This window comes from Salvia hispanica, chromosome 1 (assembly GCF_029641045.1).
Source record: "Salvia hispanica isolate PSC_SH4W2 chromosome 1, Shi_PSC_v1, whole genome shotgun sequence".
NCBI classification, from domain to species: domain Eukaryota; kingdom Viridiplantae; phylum Streptophyta; class Magnoliopsida; order Lamiales; family Lamiaceae; genus Salvia; species Salvia hispanica.
The window spans coordinates 44,739,668-44,761,346 of NC_142692.1; the positions used below are offsets into that span (position 1 = coordinate 44,739,668).

A 21,679-nucleotide genomic window follows, 5' to 3' on the forward strand; every position below is an offset into this window, starting at 1 on the left:
TTATGTTCACACACATCAACATAATTCCTCTTTCCCATTAAAGACGACTCACTTTCCTTTTTGGTTTGTTTTTATTCGTACATCAAATATAGTTCACATTTGCTATTTCAGTTCGTCTACAAAATATTGTCTATATTTACTTTTTTCCATTTTTGTTTAGTGGACCTCACTTTTCAGCAACTCATTACACTTAGTCCATGAAAATTAGTTCTATTTCTCAACTACATGAGTTTTAATGGAAAATTGGTAAAGTAAAAGAAAAAAAGAAAAAGTGAGTAAAGTATGTGAGAGAGGAGAAAAAGTAAAAGTAAGAAGGAGTATAAATGAGTAAGTATAAGAAAAGGTTTTAATTTTTGAAATGAGATTATTTTTTGTTGACACCCGAAATTGCAAAATAAGACTAATTCTCATGGACGGAGGGAGTATATTAAGGTGAAACCTACATTTTCACTAAATATTTTCATAATCTCTTCTTCAAATTCTTAGTCGAACCGAGCTGAATGTGAACAATATTTGGTGGACGGAAGGAGTATTCTGTAATTTTTTTTAAACTTGCAAATCAATTTCTGTTATAGCCCAATCCATTAACCTGCAAAAGAATCCTTAAGCCCATTAAAATAAGGCTGTGATTTCATTTTTCAACGCCCTCCCTCTTTCAAGCGCCGCGCCGCCCTCGCCACCGCAGAGCCTCCGTCAAATCCTAAATTTCTTCACCTTAGCCGCTTCTTATTCTTCACTACGGTATTTCTCTCTGATTTTTACAAATTATTTATGGACAAACAACTTTAATATTTTTAGCTCCAAACATTATTATTCCAAACATCTTCTACAGCTATGATTTGATGCAGAGATAAGCCAAAAAAACACCACAATATTACTTTAGATAAGCTGCAGAGATTAAATCTCTGTCTACTATATTTTGTTGATTCCTTGAATTTCGTAGATTTTAGTTCTATATGTTGAATTCTTATTTATTTCGCATTTATAGGAGTGGTGTGCTTAGGGCTGGGGAATTATACCGAAATACCGGAATACCGGACTTACCGTACTGAAAAAATACCGAAAATACCGTCTTTTCGGTATACCGTAGTTTCGGTACGGTATGATACCTTACCGATAGAGATCGGTACGGTAACGGTATAAGATTTCCCATACCGCGGTATACCGCGGTATACCGAAGATTCGGTATATACCGATGCTTCGGTATACCGTGGTATACCGGTATACCGATTGATATAAATAATATATAAATATATATTTATATATGTTATATTTAAACTAAATTTTTAAAAATAAGAATTTTTATTATACAAAAAATAAAAGAATCAAAATTGGGAACCCTATTTTTTGAAGTAGTTGAAAACTGGATTTTTTTTTAATATTTTGGATATAATAGATTTTTTCACGGTATAATGGTATAATGGTATGTCGTACCGCAAAACACGGTATAACGGTATATCGGAATGCCATATCGCAGTTCGGTATACCGCAAAAGTACGGTATACCGAAATGCGGTACGGTATACCGATAACACGGTATGGTAACGGTATGGAAAACTGTCATACCGAATTTCCGGTGTACCAAACTCCAGTATACCGACACTTACGGTACGGTATTGGTATGATTTTTGTCATACCGTAACTTTCGGTAAGGTATACGGTATGGCACTCCCGGTACGGTATACCGTACCGAACCACCCCTAGGTGTGCTTGCATCTCCTTGAACTCAGCACCTCGACATTCAATAGTTTAATTCACAAAAAATAATGGTGACATATTCGATTTTGGCGTTGCTCGATTGGGATGGAGGAGATACATGGATCGATTTGTGCATTTTTAGTATGGGCGGTATTGGAAAAAACTTCAAATCATCCTGGTATATTCCTTAACTCATTTGCTAATTTCTAATTATAAATTATGTTGATTTAGAATATTTTTTTCTCGTATAGTATATAGTATTAAAAAATTGCAAGCAGCAATTATTTGGTTCTATATGTTTGCTATGATTTCAGTCATCTATTATAATTTGCTAGCGGCAACCTGTGCGATGCACATATATTAGTATGTGTTTATATTTTTATAATTTGTGAATTATATGTCTTAAAGACGGTAATCGAGAGAGGCATATTGTATGGAAGATTAAACATGGTGGCAAAAGTAGGGAATGAGATTGTATTGTATTTTCTGCTGTGTGTTTAGACTAGTTACAATGGCCCCATTTTATAGGGTAGTACAACCATGGGATACATCCCCCTTCACTCTAGGAACTACAAAAGATTTAATGTTCCTAGGTAATACCATGTAATTTATTATTATTGCAATTACCCATTATTTGGTAAATGGACTAGCCGTTGGATGATTCTTGACACTCCCCCTCAAGTTGAGCAATGGTATCTCCAACGTTCAACTTGACTAAAATTTCTTTGAAGTTTCTTGGATTCACGGCTTTGGTTAAAATATCTGTCAACTGTTCTTCAGATCGAACGAATGGAAACTCGATAATTCCTCCTTCAAGTTTTTCTTTAATAAAGTGGCGATCAACCTCGACATGTTTAGTCCTGTCGTGTTGGACTGGATTCTCTGATATGCTGATTGCCGCTTTATTATCACAAAATAGCTTGCTCTTCCGATTTGGGGAGAAACCGATTTCAGTGAGTAGCCTCCTTAGCCACATGATCTCCATGAGCCCACTCTTGATGCCTCTGAATTCTTCCTCAGCACTTGATAGAGTTACAACCTTTTGTTTCTTGCTTATCCAAGTAACTAGGCTGCCCCCGACGAATGTGAAGTATCCACCAGTTGACTTTCTATCGATTGGATTGCTAGCCCAATCAGCATCTGTGTAGCCGTCAACTTCCAGATGTTCTCCTCTTTTTAAGAAAACTCCATAGTTCGTTGTGCCTTTCAGGTACCTCACAATCCTTAATGCTGCATCCATATGTTCTTCTTGTGGTTGGTGCATGAACTGACTGACGACTCCTACTGCATATGTGATGTCGGGTCTGGTATGGGAGAGGTAAATTAGTTTCCCAACTAATCTTTGGTATTTCTCTCGGTCTGTGGGTCTAGCTCCCTCGACTATCTTTAACCCATGATTAGATACCATTGGCGTTTCGGCAGGCTTGCAGTCTAGGAGTCCGGTCTCTGCCAAAAGGTCAAGTACATATTTCCTCTGCCTCAGGAATATTCCATGTCCTGATCTCAACACCTCTATCCCTAAAAAGTATTTCAAGGGACCGAGATCTTTCATGTCAAATTCTTTGAACAAGTTAGACTTGAGATTGTTGATTTCTTCTATATCATCCCCTGTGATTATCATATCGTCTACATAAATAATGAGACATGTTACCTTATCTTCCCTTCTTTTTGTGAAGAGTGTATGGTCAGAGAGACTCTGTTTGAACCCATGTTTGATCATCGCTTGACAAAACCTTCCAAACCATATTCTTGGAGATTTCTTCAACCCGTACAAAGTTTTCTTTAATCTGCACACTTGTCCTGGATTGAATTCGCTCTCGAATCCTGGTGGGATTGCCATGTAGACCTCCTTGTTCTTCTCTAATTCTCCGTGGAGAAAGGCATTTGTCACATCAAATTGATGTAACGGCCAATCTTTACAGGCTGCAACCGATAGTAATGTTCGGATCGTGTTCAGTTTGGCAACTGGAGAGAAAGTTTCGTCATATTCGATTCCATACACTTGAGTGTATCCTTTGGCCACCAATCGTGCCTTGTATCTCTCGATTGATCTATCTGCACGCCTTTTGATTGTGAAGACCCACCTACAACCGACCGTTTTCTTTCCTGTTGGCAGAACGCACTTCTCCCACGTTCCATTTTTTATCAAAGCATCAATCTCTTTCTTCATAGCTTCTCTCCAATGCTTCTGTGTGACTGCTTCTTCAAAGGACTTGGGAATTTCTTCTTCCTCATATAGGGTAGCTTCAAATGCTCGAGCCATCTCTGTGAGGTATACTTGGGCTATGTTTGCCACTGAATATTTCGTTTTCCGCCCTTTCCAATCTGGAGAGTATCTTTTGGGAGGTATTCATCTCGTGCTTCTATGTGGTAGTTCATACTTCCCAGTATTATCAACTCTGCCATTATTATCACCTTCTCTGTCTACCCTGTCTGTGTTAGTGATATTTAATGGAACTGAATTGGTTTCAGAGTCATTTACCTCGGGATTTGAAGACGGGGTTGATGGTTAGTTGTTGAACTGTGTGATCTGACCAGTGGAATGTGATAGCCCATCATCCTTTGTTGGACTGACTTATGTGACAGGTTCCGGGTTTGGTTCAAGGTTTGGTTCAGGGTTCGGTTCAGGTTCCTTTTGTGTAGATTCAGATTGATGAGTTGGGATATATAGCCACTTCAGTGGGTCGCTAATTGGGTTTTTTATCTCATTCTCAACGAAATCACAGTTCATAGTTGTGTGCATGTGTTTAGATATTGGATCATAGCATCGGTACCCTTTTTGGTTGACCCTATACCCAAGGAACACACATTTGACAGCACATGGGGAGAATTTTGTGCGATCATGTTTTAGGATATGGACGAAAACCGTACAGTCGAAGATTTTTGGGTCGAGAGTAAGGGAAGTTGGTTTCTGTATGGATTCATGGTTAACAAAGGTATCAATGGGAGTTTTGAAGTTGAGGATTCCCGTTGGGAGACGGTTCATAAGGTAGACGGAGGTAGCAATTGCTTCTGGCCAAAAAGATGTGGGGATCTTGGATTCAATGAGAAGGGCCCTGGTGATCTCCAGTATATACCTATTTTTCCATTCTGCTACCCTATTCTGTTCAGGTGTATATGCACAGGAAGTCTGGTTGATAAGGCCTTTTTTCAGAAAAGAAGGTTTTCATGTTTGTGTTAATATATTCCCTCCCATTATAAGACCGTAGAACCTTAATCCTATGGTTATACTGGGTTTGGACTAAACTGTAGAAGTGAGTAAATTTTTTAAAAACTTCTGATTTATGTTTTAAAAAATATACCCAAGTCATACGAGAAAAGTCATCTATGAAAAGCAGGAAATAACGAAGACCCTGACCTCCATTGATTGGAGCAGGACCCCAAACATCCGAATGAACTAAGGAAAAAGGTTTGAGCTCTCGAGTATTATTTAATTTAAAGGAATGACGATGGCTTTTAGCCAGATGACAAGTTTCACAATCAAGAGAATGCACACTCGAGGCTATCTTAGGAAACAAGAGTTTAAGATATCCTATAGATGGATGCCCTAACCGACGGTGTAAGAGCCACGTTTGCTTGTCAGTCGGTGTCTGAGACAGTAATGCCGCACTTTGTTGGGCTATCTCATCCACATAGTACAGTCCGCTTCGTTCAGTGCCACGCCCAACTATCGTCCCCGTCTTGATATCCTGTAGCATGCAAAAACGAGGTTGCATTAGTAATTTACAATTAAGTTCCCTCGTCACGTGACTAACTGATAGCAGTTTATGAGATAAAGTGGGGACGAAAAGGCAGTTAGAGAGTCGGAGGGTTGGAGAAACAACAATGGTGCCCGCCCCCTCTACTCGAGCTAAATCCCCACTGGCTGTTTGGACATAGGTTTTAGTAGGTTCGGCTATGTGTAGGAAATCAGAGGGGTCAAAAGAGATAGTGTCGGTAGCCCCACAGTCAAAAATCCATTGTTTCTCCTTCTTGCCAATATTAGTAGACGAGGAATTGGCCAAGGCTTTAAACGAGTTGTGGCACGGTATGTTGGGCTGAAACTGTAAGTGTGTTGATTTTCTGGGGTCAATTTGGGAATTTTTGAATTTTTTGGGGTCAATTTGGGAGATTTCGGATTTTCTGGGGTTGGAATTAGATAACTGTATGAGATGGGGTTTGTGGTGGTATTTAGAAGAGTTGGGGGGGTTAATTTAGATATGAGAGAGTTGGGGGTATTTAAATAAAAAAAAACCCCTTTTCTCCCAACCCTATGCGCCGTTGCTTCTCCAACCCTAACCTCCGCCGATCTCTCTTTCTCTTCGGCAACGATCGCTGGTGTTCCGCCGGGGTTGGCGGTCTCCGGTGTCGGATTACCTTCTGACCACACTCTAGCAACTGAGACTGAGGCTATTGCTTTCTCGTCGCCTCCATTCTTTCCGGTGGACTGGCTGGTGTTCCCTCCGGCGTTTGGTTGACCGATGCTGCCCATCGTACCGTCGGTGTTGGTAGCGCGATCCCCCACGACGGCCGCCGCCGTCGCTCTGCCTCCTCTGCTCCGATTTCGGTTTTGTTTGTTCCTCTTCATTTCATCCCACCAGTCGGGAAAGCCATGGAGATGAAAGCATGTGTCGGCCGTGTGCTTCTTCCCGCCGCAATGGCTACAGCTTAGTCTACTCTTGTCCAGATTTGTGGAGGGTTTTTGTGGTGGCGGTGGTCTGTTCCGGTGGTCAGTTGCTGCCAAACCGACACCTATGCCTGTTTCTTGCGAGTCGCCGTAGGGTTTGAGAACCCGTTCATTGGCAGATTCGCGCCTCACTAAGCCGTATGCACTCTTCACAGTGGGTAACGGATCTTTGTTTAGGATTTCCCTCTTGATTGTGTTGTATCTGTCGTCTAGAGCCCATAGAAATTGGTATAATATATGTCTCTAGGTGATCTTGTTGTACTTTTCGATTGTTGAAGGAGTATCCATTGGATTTGGATCCCTTTCATCTATGGAGATCCAGAGATCCTGGAATTTATTCCATAAACTTTCAAGACTCATGCTTCCTTGCTTCATATTATACGCTTGTCTGTGTAGATCTGAGACTTGGAAAGGATCGATTCCACTTCCATATGTGATGGCTAGACCTTCCCATAGGTCTCGGGCTGTCGCATATTGTGATACTTCATTGATGAGATTGGATTCGATGTTGTTTATGATCCAATTGAAGCAGCAGTGATCTCTCTGCTCCCATTTTGGATAGCTTGGATCATCGATTGGAGGAGGGTCTGTAACTCCGTTAATGTGAGATGATAGACCTTTTCCTCCAATGGCTCGTTTCATCAGAGTTGTCCAGAGGGAGTAATTGTCTCCATTGAGTTTGGCTTGGACATGAATCTCCCCCAATGATTCTGGTTGATTTGAGGGTGGAGGTGGTGGTGGTGGCTGTTCTTGAGTTTTTGGTGGCATATTCATCTGCCTAAGGAATTCTGCCAATTGGGCAGCGAATTCGCCGGGGAAATTCATCAAAGGTTGGTTGGTGTTTGAAGCTTTTGAGTCAGATTCTGACATGGCTATTTTCTGATTTTTTTTGCAGGCTTAAAAAGGGCCGGGAAAGGTATCTTCGGGACGGTGATGAGATTTTTCTGAGTCCCCCACTGTTACAACCTGCTCTGATACCATCTTAAAGATGGTAATCGAGAGAGGCATATTGTATGGAAGATTAAACATGGTGGCAAAAGTAGGGAATGAGATTGTATTGTATTTTCTGCTGTGTGTTTAGACTAGTTACAATGGCCCCATTTTATAGGGTAGTACAACCATGGGATACATCCCCCTTCACTCTAGGAACTACAAAAGATTTAATGTTCCTAGGTAATACCATGTAATTTATTATTATTGCAATTACCCATTATTTGGTAAATGGACTAGCCGTTGGATGATTCTTGACAATATGTCCAACGTTATATATAATGTGTTATATGACGGAAAATTTCTAAAAAGGATGAAATTATGAGAATCAATCTGTCATTAGGACCTTGCGGTTAGAACATTATGAAGGGAAACGATGTGAGAGACTCTCGCATGTGTAATGAAACACGCCTGAGGCTCGCTTGTTTGAATAAACACGCATCACTAAAACTCGTCTCTCTTAGAAACACATGAGGCTCTCGCTTGTCTGCCTCAAATACAGAAAATCAACGAGAATCCGACTTCCAGCGGCTCACATTCCCATTATAAGTGTTACTCTCCCCGTTTCCTAAAAGTAAGAACTTTGGGAACCGGATGTGTTTTAATGTAAAATTGGTAAAGTAAGTGAGAGGAATAGAAAAAAGTGTGAAATTAGTGATATGGGATTCGAGGGTCCATTTCCTAAAATGCAGAGTTTTGATTTTTGGGAGTTGATGTCTTTGTTACATTATTTTTTCTCTTATTTTACTTTCACTCTACTTTAACTATTTATTATCATTTTCTCAAAATGAGTGCAAAAAAAGAAGTGACTCAATTTTGGTAGATAGGTGGGAGCAAGACTTCTATACTCTCTTCGTCCATGAATTATAGTCGAATGTAATCATTTCAAGATGTCTACCAAAAAATAATCTCATTTAGAAAAATGGAAAGTTTCCCTCTCATACTTTATCCATTTTTTCTCCCTTCTTTACATTACTTACTTTTTCTCCATATCTCTCTTACTTTACCTATAGAGTCCTATTAACCACAAATCCACTCTTAAACACTGAACTAGAGACCAAATTTGGGTTCTTAGATCTTAAATTTAATGGGTTAGATTAGATAATCAAGGGTTATTTTTCGCACTTCATTATATACTCAATTTACTTCAATGTGGGGGTATTTATGTAAATTCATAATTAGGGTAAAAAATTCAAAAAATCTACCATTCCACTCACGCGTTTTCGGCTGTGAGCTTCAATTCTTCTTCTCTCTCAAAACTTCTCTCACAAAACCTAGCTCAAATCCAACGAATCTTCATCTTCATCGGCCATCAGTGGCAAATAGGACTAAAATCGACGACATTCATCGACGATTCAGCACTTCTCTCTATCAGTTCAGCAATTAAATCGGTAGATTAAATGGTTGATACTCGAAAAACTTCGACCGAAAATTTTGGCCGCCAGTTGCGTTCTGGCCGAACTTGTGATGAAGGTAATACACCTTTGAAGTTTTGCAAAGTTCTTACTCTTAATTTACTTCATCTAATACCTAACTTGGATTCTGATTTTTGCCAAAATAGTACTGAAATATACTCGAAAGCAGCCGGATATATCAAAGACGGTCAAAAAATCAAATCGGCAGCCCGATGCAGATGCTGAAGGTAAAACCTAGGAATTAAACTGGTAAAATGAAGAAATAAATTATGATAATGAGTTAACAGAGGATCTGTTGGATGCTTGTTGACTGCTGGATGCTTGTTGACAGATGATTAGTTCATTAGTAATCGAACATGAAGTTTCATCAGTTTTTTTGTGCAATTTAGGAATTTGAAATTTTAAAATGTTTTTGGTTGCTTGAAAGTTTGTATGTGGCACAAATTTTAACTAAATAATTGATAAGAGAAAATTTGTAACGTAGGATTAAACTTAACTGTGTTGTCTATTTATTGTTATGTAATATTTAATGTGTTGTATGTTTTATATAGCCAAAGGTTCATCTCCAGACCAAAAGTTCTAAGTGATAGTTAACTAGTATGTATTCAATAATAAAATATTATAATGAAGTAACAAAGTCTAAATATGAACTATCTATTTACTGTGTTGCATGAGTTTAGGGTTTTAGGATTAAACTCGACTGTTGTATGAGTTTAGGATTTTAGAATTAAAATTAACTGCTGCATTGTTTGCATATTCAAATGAACTACATATTTTATGTGATGAGGTAATGCAACTGATCTGTTTTCCTATTAACTATAATCTAGTTGTTGTGAAGTATTGAATTCATATAATAAAGTAATAAGTTATACGGTAGGTTTTATTACTAAAATGAAGTAATAAAACATTATAATGAAGTAAATGATTCTAAAAATTTAATAAAACATTATAATGAAGTAACATCTTTAACTGATTTGTTGTTTGCACATTAGAATAAACTATATATTCTTTTTGATGAAGTAGTAAATTGATATAATGAAGTTAGTTGTGTCTTTAATTAAGTAATATAAAGTGAAAATCACGTTAAATAAAGTAACATAGTATTCTAAGTGAACTATCTATAATTATATATGATATGTTGTAAATTTATTCTGTATTCTTATGTATAGGTAAAAATTCCTCTAAAAAGAAGATGCATGCGAGAATTTCTTTGGAAATCCTTTCAAATTACTTAGGCAAGTACTTCATTCGTACATTTTATTACTTCATTCATGTCCCCTGTTACTTCATTCATGTTAATGCACACATGAATGAACATACAAACTGTGTTATATGCAGAGGACAAGAAATTGAAGGCTCTAGTGCAGAATATTACCCCCACAGAGAAACTAATGGATTTAATTCATAAACTCTCATTATATTAACTGTTATGTTCTTTCAACATTAAAATGAACTACATATTCTTTTTAATGAAGTAGTAAATTGATAAGATGAAGTAATAAATTATGATAATGAAGTAATATAAATGCTCTCACATTACTAAAATGAAGTAATATAACATTATAATGAAGTAACAGACTCTAAAAATGAAGTAATATAAAGTGAAAATCATATTAAATGTGGTAACAGAGTATTCCAAGTGAACTATCTATAATTGTGGATGATATGTTGTATATTAATTCTGTGTTTGTTATGTATAGGTAAAACTTCCTCTGCAACTAGGAAGAATGCAAGTAGTTCTAAAATCCCTACTAAAATCCCTGCTACCAAAGGTAAAAAATGAAATTAAAGCATAGATGAATGAAGTATTGAATTCATATGATTAAGTAAGATCTTCATCTGTACAGAAATCGAATGCAGCTAAAGGCCCCAAAAATTCTGTTCTGGAAGGTAACAAGTGAAGTCTAAGCTATTTTTGTTTTGAAATAATAAATTGACATGGTGTAGTTAACTAGTATTAATTGTATTTATTGATGATGATGCTGATACAGGTGACAAGAAATTGAAGGCTATACAGGAAATCATTACGCCCATTGGAAAACTTCGAGGTTAAATTCCAAAACTGCCATTATGGTTTGATTTAATACAACATGTAATTTAATTAATTGATTAAAATAGTCCCCTTTTTTCAGAAATGTTGAATCTGAAGCAAGCATGTGGTGGTAATGATTGTAATGATGAAAGGCGGTTAAAAAATAAGCATGATAAGCTGCCAAATACAGACAACAAAGGTTCGTTTTAAAATAAATTTTAGTTGCAATGACCTAAATAAGTTAACTAATGAACTAAATAATTTTACTTGCATATGTTAGGCATAAAGAGAATGAGGGAAACAGAAGGTGCTTTACCTAGTGGGGTACAGACAGATAAGGATAAGGATAAGTGAAGAAAGCAGATTGTTAACAAAGTTGCAGAATCGACAAATGTACAAGGGAATGATGCTAAAAAGGTACAAGGGAAAGGTAAAAAGTTCGCCCATAATGATGCTAAAGAAAATGTCAGTAGACCTTTTGTCCAGAGAGTTCTATGTCTTAAGAGAGGACCAAGGAAATTTGTTGAAGCGATTAAATCGCTTAATGATGATCAGAGAGATGCTTTAGAGGATATGGGATTTGGCAATCTTTTGCACTTCAACTTGTCCTATATCCCAGCGAAGCTCACATTTGAGATTCTTGATCATTTTAATCAAGATACATGCGGTGTAGTATACGAACGTGGTATACTACATATTGGGCATGATGATGTGCGGGCTACCTTGGGGTTGCCAAATGGTGGTTTGAGGTTAGAGCATAATGGGCATCAAACGACCAACAAGTTCATAAACGAGATTGCAGAATCTGGCGGTCGAAAGAGGTCTAAAATGGGTGCAGATATGCGTATAGAGCAGATGTTAAGTGATATCCATGGAGGGGAGAAGTTCAGGAAGATATTCCTGATTTTGGTAAATACAATCTTGATCAACCCTAAGGGAGATGGATACTTGCGCACGCAAATTGAAGAGGTCATCCATGGCATTGATAATGTCAAGAAATACAACTGGTTTGAGTATGTCATTGATATCTTACTCAAGGCCTATAATAACTGGACTCCAGATAAGGACAAACCATTCACTGGCCCAGTTTCATTTCTGGTGGTAAGTTTTAAATTCAAAATTTTATTAACCTTGAATAAATATGTTTTAAATATGAACTTTACTAATGATAGCTTTCATTTTGTAGCCATGCTATGTGGATAGGATTGTGCTTCGATCGAGGCCTGTTACCCGAACATTCCCAACCATCAAGGGCTGGACAAGCACATTAATCCACAAACGCGAGAAAATGGAGCTTGAGCCCGGGCCATTCGGTAGAGGCATTGAGGAGCCAATCTTTGACCACTGAAGAAGCTACCTGTCTGAAGAGGCTGTCAAGGTGAATATTGTGTCCTCCTCTGGGACAAAGCCCAAAGATATCTCTAAGACAGCCCAACGTAGAAGTACCGTTGTCACACTTATGGGAAAGGCTGCTGATGTCCTTGGGGAACTGATGAAGGAGTTGGAAGATGGTGCAGATGATCTAAAGAATGATGGGTGCTCTAAAGTTGCAGCCAAATGCTCAATGAAGATGATGAGGTTGCATGAGATGGAGCCGGAAGAAGATGCCAATGATGTACAGTGCATGTCTCAAGCAATGGAAGAAGGTGACCTAAACAATCCAGAGTTTCTTGATGTTGTAGAAAAAGTAATGAGGGTGGTTGAACAAAGTAAGAAATGGCAAACAGAAGGGCCATCATTTGATCTATGATTTGAGTATCATGAAAGAAACGTAAGTTGATGATGGGCTGCGTCGTGATGTTGTGCTTGGAGTTTTGTGTTATTGGGATGTAATTTATAAAACACATTAGTATGGCATGTATTTGGGATGAACTAAACTTTTTTATTGTATTATATGGTTTTAGTAACTAACTGATTTTCTCCATTTTGGGGTTTTAAAATGAAGATTACTTGTTCATTGGGTTTTGTTTGTATTGTTGTTTATTATATACAGGTTGATACTACACCAACAAGGGACATAGATCCCGGAAACTACATCTTTGAGGTTGTGCAATTCATGTCTGTCCAAGATTTGGATAGGGTAAGAAGTTGTTCTGGCCTCTTATTCATTCTGGATGAAGTGATGTAGTACAATTTAATTGTGATGAAGTAAACATCTCACTGAATGAACTATCTGATTATATAATACTACTGGCAGGATATTCTACCATCAATCTTCAATGTTGATGTTGGACTTAGGGAAAAATTAGAAGTTAATCTAGTGGCAGAGGTAATATTACAATAGCTAGAAGTATGCCTCCTATATGATGAAGTAAATTGTTCTTGAAATGAATCATTTTTTGAATGGACGTATTGCCACTACCAGGATTTTAATACGCCATGTGTAGTTCAACATGTAGCAAATATGAGATCTCATACAGATGATGAAGCAAAGGTATAAATCTAAATTACACGAACAAAATTCTTCATCCTACAACAACACACAACATACAACCATGTGACATGATTCCTTTTCTTTTTCAATCCATGATTACAATTATCACCCATCATGCTATGCATAATTATTCATTCCGGATGAAGTAATATTTAGTTGTGATGAAGTAAACATCTTACTGAATGAACTATCTGATTATATAATTCTACTAGCAGAATATTAATATACCAATAGCAGACGTTATTCCATCATCAAACTTCAATGTTGATGTTGGACTTAGGGGAAACTTAGAAGCTAATCTAGTGGCAGAGGTAATATGACAATAGCTAGAAGTATACCTCCTATATGATGAAGTAAATTGTCCTTGAAATGAATCATTTTTTGAATGGACGTATTTCCAATACCAGGATTTTAATATGCCGTGTGTAGTTTGACATGGAGCAAATATGATATCGCATACAGATAATGAGCCAAAAGATGATGGAGCAAAGGTATAAATTTATTCTGGATGAAGTAATATTTAGTTGGGATGAAGTAATAATATTACTGAATGAACTATCTAATTATATAATACTTCATTATTAATGTGATTGCTACCGAATTACTTCATTATTATTATGATACACTACATCACGGAAAAACTTATATCTATATTTTGGTGAATAGAATGTTAATGTCGCTGCGGAAATACAGTCAGTTATGGATGCTTACAAGGATATAGACATTGATGATGATTTCATGGATAGGTCTTCTAGTTGGTAAGCCGGTGGGGACTGAGATCATTGTTTACAATGCTAACAAGGCAATCCTGTGCAAATTAAGAATATAATAATATATAATCTGAAGTTTGTCTTGTGGTTAACATATAATGTGTTACAAATGATTTATCTATTGCAAACAATAGATCAAAACTTTGAAAGGTCGAATGGAGGTACATAATAGAACAAATAAAACTGTTTCCCATGCATTGCGATTTCCATTCGCTGATAGACCAGTTAAGATTACAAACAAGCTCAGATGAGAAAGAATCATATTACTTGATTCTTGTAACACATGAAAGAGATAGGTATGATTACTAATATTGTTTTCCAATAATATATCACACTATTAACATATCCAACAATAGAATGTGAAATTCCAACATGTATTATATAATGTGCAGATTTGTACTTGTTTATGACGACGATGTTGTGAAAGTTACAAAGTTGGAAATGTGTTCTTTGATACCTCGGCAATTGATTGTGGTTGGCGTTATAGATGCATGGGCCTATTCTTCACTATGTACCCATGTGTAAGTACAAATTATTGAAATATAATAAGATTGTATGTTATGAAGATCCTAACTACATTAATATTAATATGCAGTTGTACACCATTGTGACAAAGCCTCAATCCATGGATGTCAACACAGTTATTGCAAACGTCTGTAACAACTTGGACAGAGAGGTGAAGGAAATACCATATTTCAAATGGGAAGATGTGGAAACGGCACAAGCATCATTAGTATTACTTCAATCATGTTGGCTGTTACTTCATTCATACACTATATTACTTCAATCATGTTGTCTGTTACTTCATCCATACACTTTATTGCTTCATTCATGTTTCATGTTAATTCATTTTTCAGATTGTTCATAGTACTTCATCCGTATACTTTATTACTTCATTCATGTTTTTTTTTACTTGATTCAATAGGTCTTCTTCCCCATATGTGCAAATCAGAATTATTATGCTGTTTGTTTTTGCTTCAAGAGAAATGCTATTGTTGTAATAGACAATTCAGCAAACGGGGATGACAACAACCTCACAACAAATTATGGTCACATTCCATAAACATTGGTTCGTTTCTTCTCTTATGATTGAAATTTTATAGCGCATACATATGAATACACACAACTATAAATGACATGTATTTGTTTTGTACATGCAGAGATCATATTTTTGACCACTTCCTCACCAAGAATGGTCTCCACGTATATTGCAAGATCATTTCCAACGCCAAAATGCAGAGATTGAAAATGTCAGGGACGACAGTTGATAACGTTGAAGACTGTGGAGTATTTCTGATACGGCATAAGGAAACGTACAAGGGTGAGCGTGAAGGTTGCTGGAATTGTGGCTTGAAGAAATCAAGTTCGGGTGTGCTTCAGAGCTTGGGGGCCAAATATTTTTCGGTGCTGATGTTAGCCGAAAACAGCCACTAAAGCTTCAACAACAAAATTGTTACAGCAGCGTATTACGAAGAGGAAAGCAAGCACATTGAAATTGATGTTGAGAAAATGATTGCAGCATATTTAAAGAAGAAATGATGATTTTAGTAGATCAAGTTTTGTATTTGACAATTTTGCAATTTTAGTACATCTGTTATGAGCAATTTTGAATAAAGTACCACGCTTTGTAATGTTGTTCATTGTTAGCCTATAATACTGCATTGGGTAACAGATTTAGTTCATTTCAGAAATCTTAGTTCATTTCAAAGATCTATTGACAAATGGAAAATATAAAGTAATATTAATAATCTACTCCTACTATATATTTTGTCTATTCTCTTTAAGATTAATAAGACATTATAAAAACACTTCAGTCTATTCTCTTTAAGCTTGCAAAAAGTCTAAACAAGATCAAATTCAAATGGAAATGGAGTAAGAAACTACATGATTGAAGTACAGAAGTAAGGGAATGAAGAACATAAATATCCGAATGAAGTAACATTTGGAAAAAAGAACAACCAGCCTCAACATTGGTTTTTCCTCTTTAAATGTTGTTCAGTATTAGCCTGAAATACTGCATTGGGTACCATATTTAGTTCATTTCTGAGATCTATTGATTATTGATAAGTGATTGAAAATTGGAAAATATATCAAAGTAAGATTAAGAAAAATGTCATAATAAAGAACAAATAAGGCATTATATAAACACTTCAGTCCATTCTCTTTAAGCTTGCAAAAAGTTTAAACAAATTCAAATTCAAAATGTAAATGAAGTAAGAAACTACAAGACTGAAATACAGAACTAAAGGAATGAAGAACATAAATATTTGAATGAAGTAATAAATTTTGGAACAGAACTATTGGAACAGAACAAAACAACAAGCTTCAACATTGGTTTCTCCTCTTTTTCTTGTTCTTCTCCTCCTGTATCTTGTCACAATTTCTTGAATCATGCCGACCAACCTCGCCACATTTTGCACATTTCCGACCAGGCTTGGACATCTCTCTCATTTCTTTCTCAAGGCATGAAAGCCGTCGACCGGGACTCTTGGTTTTGACGACATCACACGGATGAACTTCTATTTCACTCTGAGCCATATAAATTCTCAACCATCTGTCTCTTTTCACTTATGGACAATACATTTCCCTCACCAAGTACCTCTTTTCTCCCTTCAATAAGCCGTGCAATATCATAAAAATGCACGAATTTTAAGTACCTCTTTAGCCATAATATGTCTAAATGCATGAATTTTATCACCATCTCCTTCAATAAGCCGTGCAATATCATAAAAATCTCCTTGCATATCCCTGTATTCCTACTTCGTCTCATCCACAACAATAAATGTTTCAATATCATCATCAAAACCACAATGCATAGCCTTGACAAATTTAGACTTCAGCCAACGTCCTCCATGTAACTCATTAGAGATTAATTTCATTTTTTTGTTTCTCAAGACCCAAAAAATGTGACTGCATACAAGCCCAATCCTCCCAAACATCTTACAACTACATGCATATGAAGCAAAAGATGTGGAGTATGACACAGTCCAGTTCTTCGAGAACATGTCGTTGACCACATAAATCTTATTCTCACCAATGATTGACACTGTCACCATAGTGACATTATCAACTGCTTCCTCAATCTCACTTTGAAGTAGTTTGAAACCACTATCACTATAGATTGTCGACGCATGCCTCTCGAGGGCTGAATTTGTTTTCAAAGTTGGAATCTTGTTAAAATCCAAGTATTCAAGCCTATTGTTGTTGCTCCTTTGGCCATCCAATGCATTGTTGTAATTCATAAGAAATTCAACAAGATTAGAATGAGACTTGGAGTACCTCTTGAAGAATATGTTCTGAGATTCAGATATTGATGTGGTCTTTATTAGTGAACTCATTGGAAAATCCCTATAGTATGCAGACACATGTAGTTCATTAGTTATCAAATATACTTCAGAATAAGGATAGAAATACATCATCATATAGAAAATATGTTTCCAAAGAAGGATACATACCCAAAATTTTTGTGAGGCAAACATCGAGGAAAACCACTCATGGTCCTTAAGCCCATATTTTTCCATTACATTATCCCATGCTTCATCAAATTCTTCAGGTTCTATCAACTCAGACCACACACAATTGTTTAACTCCTTTTTCAAGTCTTCATTGACAAGTAGATTCTTTGGTAACTTTTCCACAACCTTAAACATGATGTGCCACATGCACCATCGATGTCTTGTATCAACAAGGACTCTTTCCACAACAACCTTCATTCCCAAATCCTGATCAGTAATGATCAATTTTGGTGCAGAACTTATGCATTTGACAAAACGTTCAAACAACCATGAGAAGGAATCGGCATTTTCCTTAGATAATAAGCATGCACCAAATGCTACATGTCTCCCATGGTTGTCTTTTCCAGTGAATGATGCAAATATCATGCAGTACTTGTATTACATCCATTCATCAAAAAGGCAGTTATAATTAGTTCATTTTGTAAGGTATATACTTCATACAGTTAGAGTTTTACATAAGTGGACTATTAATTCATTATTGACTATTACTAGTACATTCCGTTGAGTTATTGCATTAATTCAGTAAACGTTTCATGCATATACAAGTTTATCACATCAATAATCATTTCATTATAAACAACATATTGTTCGTACATATTAGTTGAATAGGTTGTGCCAAACGATACTATATCACCGTAGAGATGGAAATTCTTCTTAGCAGTGGGATCACACCAGAAAAGACGAGTGAGCCTATCCTTAGAGTTCACCTCAAAATGATAAATGAATGCTGGACAATTCTCTTTCTTCCGGCTCATCTCATTAAGTACCATTTGTGCATCTGCCCCACTAGTAAATGCTCTCAAGTCGCGCCTATAGTTTCGAACTTCTACGACCGTACAGCCAACATGATCCAGCCCACCAAGAACCTCATTCGGCAACTTAAAAGTCAATGTAGGGCCTATGTTTGCACTTGCACAATCTAGTATAAATTTCTAATGCAATAGGTCAATGTTGCGATTCAGCCTCATGAATCGCTTATGGCGTAACTCCACCATATCATGATTACGTCTTTCATCAAATTGATTGACAACATAACCAATTCCTTTACAAAACTTAAAAGCAATTTTAGCCTTGCAAAAACACTTCCTAGAAGAACGTCTACGTTTTGACTCATGCCCTTGCATTTTCATTTTCCTCTGACCTTCTCTACTGCACACAACATACAACCATGTAATATGATCCACCTTCTTTTTTGATCCATGTTTGCGAGTGTCAAACCCAACATGTCGTGCATACTTATTATAGAACTCAGTAGCATCATCAAGTTTAAGAAAAATCTGTCCAATGTAAGGCTTCAGCTGGGATGGACAATCAGGTAAGTATGACACTATTATAAAACATACAAACTACTGTTAGTGGAAAATTTAAACAAACAAACCATATTCATTCCACAAGAACAAAATTTCAGTTTTACCAATTATTACTTCATAATAAAAACAATTTAGTTCATTATGAGTGCAGCTCGCATATATACTACAATAATATCAGCATAGCATATAATATTCAACAAGAACAGAAGTTCAGTTTTACTTGTTATTACTTCAGGATAACCAAAGTTTAGTTCATTATGAGTACAAATCGCGTATACATTACAAACATGAAATAAATATGTTTTACTTCATTAGTTTTAAGCTCATGGGTCAACGTTCCAACGTAGTTTTAAGCTCATTTTTCCGACCATTTACTTCATTATTAATCGGTTTACACTACAAACATGAAAAAAATCGAAGATAACACATTGCTCAATTAGAAAAAGTCATGAACCTTCAACTGCAGAACTGCTTCTAGCTTTGAATCTGAATCTGAATCTGTAATAAAAATAGAGCCTCCTGGATTTCTAAGACCATTCATAATTGATCCATCATTGATCGATGTAGATCATGTTAATGTAGATCTTAATCCGTCTTCAACCGCAGTATTTGTTGAAGTAGATCTCAATCTGTCGATATTCTCCATGAAAGTCAGAATATTGAGAAATTGAAGCAGAACTCGTGAATTAAGGCTCAGCGCCACCCAAATCGTCAAGCGCGCCGCCGCCACCGGCCGATCCCCTCCAGCAGCTTTTGATGAGCCCAAAAAGAATGAAACACCAGCTGCAATGTGAATTGAACGTGAATATTGCGAAATTGAATTGAACGTGGAATGAAGAAGATCGACGCAGATCGTGGATGGCAGATTGAAGAAGATCGACAGAGCATATTGTTGATTGCGAGAGAATTAAAGAAGATTGTGTGAAAATTCAAAGAGATTGAGACAAAGAGAATCACGTTATGTATGCTGAGAATTGATTTCCTAAAATACCCCTGAGCAAGTTTTTATTGAATAAAATATTAATTTAATTGCAAATTAATCATAACCACAAGATTTAAAAAATGAAGGGTCCTAATTTGGTCTCTAGTTCGGTCTTTAAGAAGGGTTCGACATTGATCAGAACTCTTTACCTATATTTTTATCCTTCTCTATTACTTTGTCAACTTCTCATTAAAACCCGAGTCGTCCACAAATGAGACTATTTTTTATGGATGGAAGAAGTATATGTTTGTGTTCAGTTATGTATGTCTTTGTTTATCTCGTGAATGGATAAATTGTTGTAGTGGTTAAATGTTTTTGGTTTGAATAGTTAAATGTACTCCTTATGCTAACTTGTTAATTATTAATATGATTTTAGCTAAGTTTGGGGGAGTACTTTCACTTGGTTTGGTTGTTTGAGTAGTTAAATTTTGGTTACATTATGATCTAATACTTTGCATTTGTAGACGGTCGAATTTGACATGCTGATGGAGTTCAAGAATAGCAGATTCTGGAATGACATCACTTTATAGACCAAGGGGTTCAAGGCCAGCCGGGCTAAAAGCTCTATAATCCGGAACCTAGTTCTCCGCTTGATCCAGAAGGCATGCAATAATCATCCCTTTGCCCAGGCCGAAACAAGGAGTGTCCAGAAGGACGAGCTGTTCTTGCTATGGTGCCTCGTCCACAGAAGGCCAGTGAACATGACCTACTACATTGTGAAGAATTTGGAGCGAGCCTAAAAAGGAAAGCGGGTACTATTTGTTACGATGTTGTGGTGGGCGCAATTGCGAGCCACTTGGGCGTGAATACAAGGGGATTTGGGCAAGATTGAGGGCCCACACTTTTGGATATTGAAACACTTAGAAGATCCATGATATTGTAGTAGAGTATGGGGGGCGAGCCTTCTTCTTACAGAGGTTGAAGATGTTTCTAGAGGAGAGGGAACTATTGAAAGTGACCAGGCATGGGTAGTGTATCAATTACTACCGATTGTTGGACTGGAGTCAATAACACAAACTTTATTTGTGTTACATCATATTTCATCGACAAGGAATGGAGACTGCACAAGAAAATAATAAGCTTCGTTGACATTACTAGTCATAAGGGGGATGATATTGCTAAGGTGTTGATAAAGGCACTTATGAACTAGGGTATTCAAAGGTTTTTTTGTTGCACTATGGACAATGCTAAAAACTAAAAACAATGGTGTAGCAATCAAGGAAATGAAGTCCACCTTCAATACGAGAGGCATGCTTGTTGCCAATGGGCAATATTTTCATTAGAGGTGTGTTGCACACATACTTAACTTGGTTGTCGAGGACGGCATGAAACAAATAGGCATGGTTGTTGTACGAGCTAGAGAAGCTGTGAAATGGATAAAGGATTTATCAGCTAGGTCTAAGGCCTTCAAGGATATTGCCAAGGTATGTAAGGTTGATACCAAAAAAGTCTTGTGTCAAGATGTACCTACTTGATGGAACTCGACCTACTTAATGCTTGAGACGGCATTGCCATATGAGCCGGTTATGAAGCTGTTTAGCAACGTCACTCCCCAGTTTGGTAGGGATTTGAGAAACTTGAAACACAATGACCTCACTGTTAGGTTTGGTATACTGAAAAGCATGTTTCGAGCAAGTTTCGCTCGAATAGAATCTTGCTTGTATACGTAAAACTCTATAATTCACTTTTAACCTAATTTAGTATTATTCGAGCAGTTTCGCACGAATGTAATCCGTATATTATTACATTGTGTTTGCTTGAGCATTTATAAGATGTTTTATAAACATTTAAATGTATAAGATGCAAACAAAGTCTAAGTCTTTTGCTTAGGAGACTGGTTGTGGACGACGTCCACTTTAAGGTAACAC

The 21,679-nt window shown here is 36.8% G+C and overlaps 2 protein-coding genes and 1 pseudogene across 2 annotated transcripts; 1 reads left to right on the forward strand and 2 right to left on the reverse strand.

Moving 5' to 3' along the window:
* Positions 1 to 5,348: 5,348 nt before the first annotated feature.
* LOC148933903 (uncharacterized) lies at positions 5,349 to 7,020 on the reverse strand (annotated as a pseudogene).
* Positions 7,021 to 11,511: 4,491 nt separating this feature from the next.
* LOC148933904 (uncharacterized) lies at positions 11,512 to 12,606 on the forward strand. The gene is made up of 2 exons (XM_089067571.1): positions 11,512 to 11,901; positions 11,987 to 12,606. Exons 1-2 carry the CDS (start codon positions 11,629 to 11,631, stop codon positions 12,146 to 12,148), a joined length of 435 nt encoding a protein of 144 aa, XP_088923697.1. The 5' UTR covers positions 11,512 to 11,628; the 3' UTR covers positions 12,149 to 12,606.
* A 4,154-nt stretch (positions 12,607 to 16,760) lies between these two features.
* LOC125220579 (protein FAR1-RELATED SEQUENCE 5-like) lies at positions 16,761 to 19,370 on the reverse strand. The gene is made up of 5 exons (XM_089062022.1): positions 19,284 to 19,370; positions 18,526 to 18,817; positions 18,287 to 18,438; positions 17,482 to 17,726; positions 16,761 to 17,352 (listed from the first exon to the last, which is right to left on the reverse strand). Exons 1-5 carry the CDS (start codon positions 19,368 to 19,370, stop codon positions 16,761 to 16,763), a joined length of 1,368 nt encoding a protein of 455 aa, XP_088918148.1.
* Between the last annotated feature and the right edge of the window lie 2,309 nt (positions 19,371 to 21,679).

Excerpts from the sequence above, each read along its gene's own strand:
- LOC148933904 (XM_089067571.1), top strand. The coding sequence starts at position 11,629 with ATGGGTGCAGATATGCGTATAGAGCAGATGTTAAGTGATATCCATGGA. Across the intron at positions 11,902-11,986 it reads GCCCAGTTTCATTTCTGGTG|CCATGCTATGTGGATAGGAT; the intron begins GTAAGTTTTAAA and ends TTCATTTTGTAG.
- LOC125220579 (XM_089062022.1), bottom strand. The coding sequence starts at position 19,370 with ATGAATGGTCTTAGAAATCCAGGAGGCTCTATTTTTATTACAGATTCA. Across the intron at positions 18,818-19,283 it reads AAGCAGTTCTGCAGTTGAAG|CTGAAGCCTTACATTGGACA; the intron begins GTTCATGACTTT and ends TGTCCATCCCAG. Across the intron at positions 18,439-18,525 it reads CAATCAATTTGATGAAAGAC|ATTGTGCAAGTGCAAACATA; the intron begins GTAATCATGATA and ends AATTTATACTAG.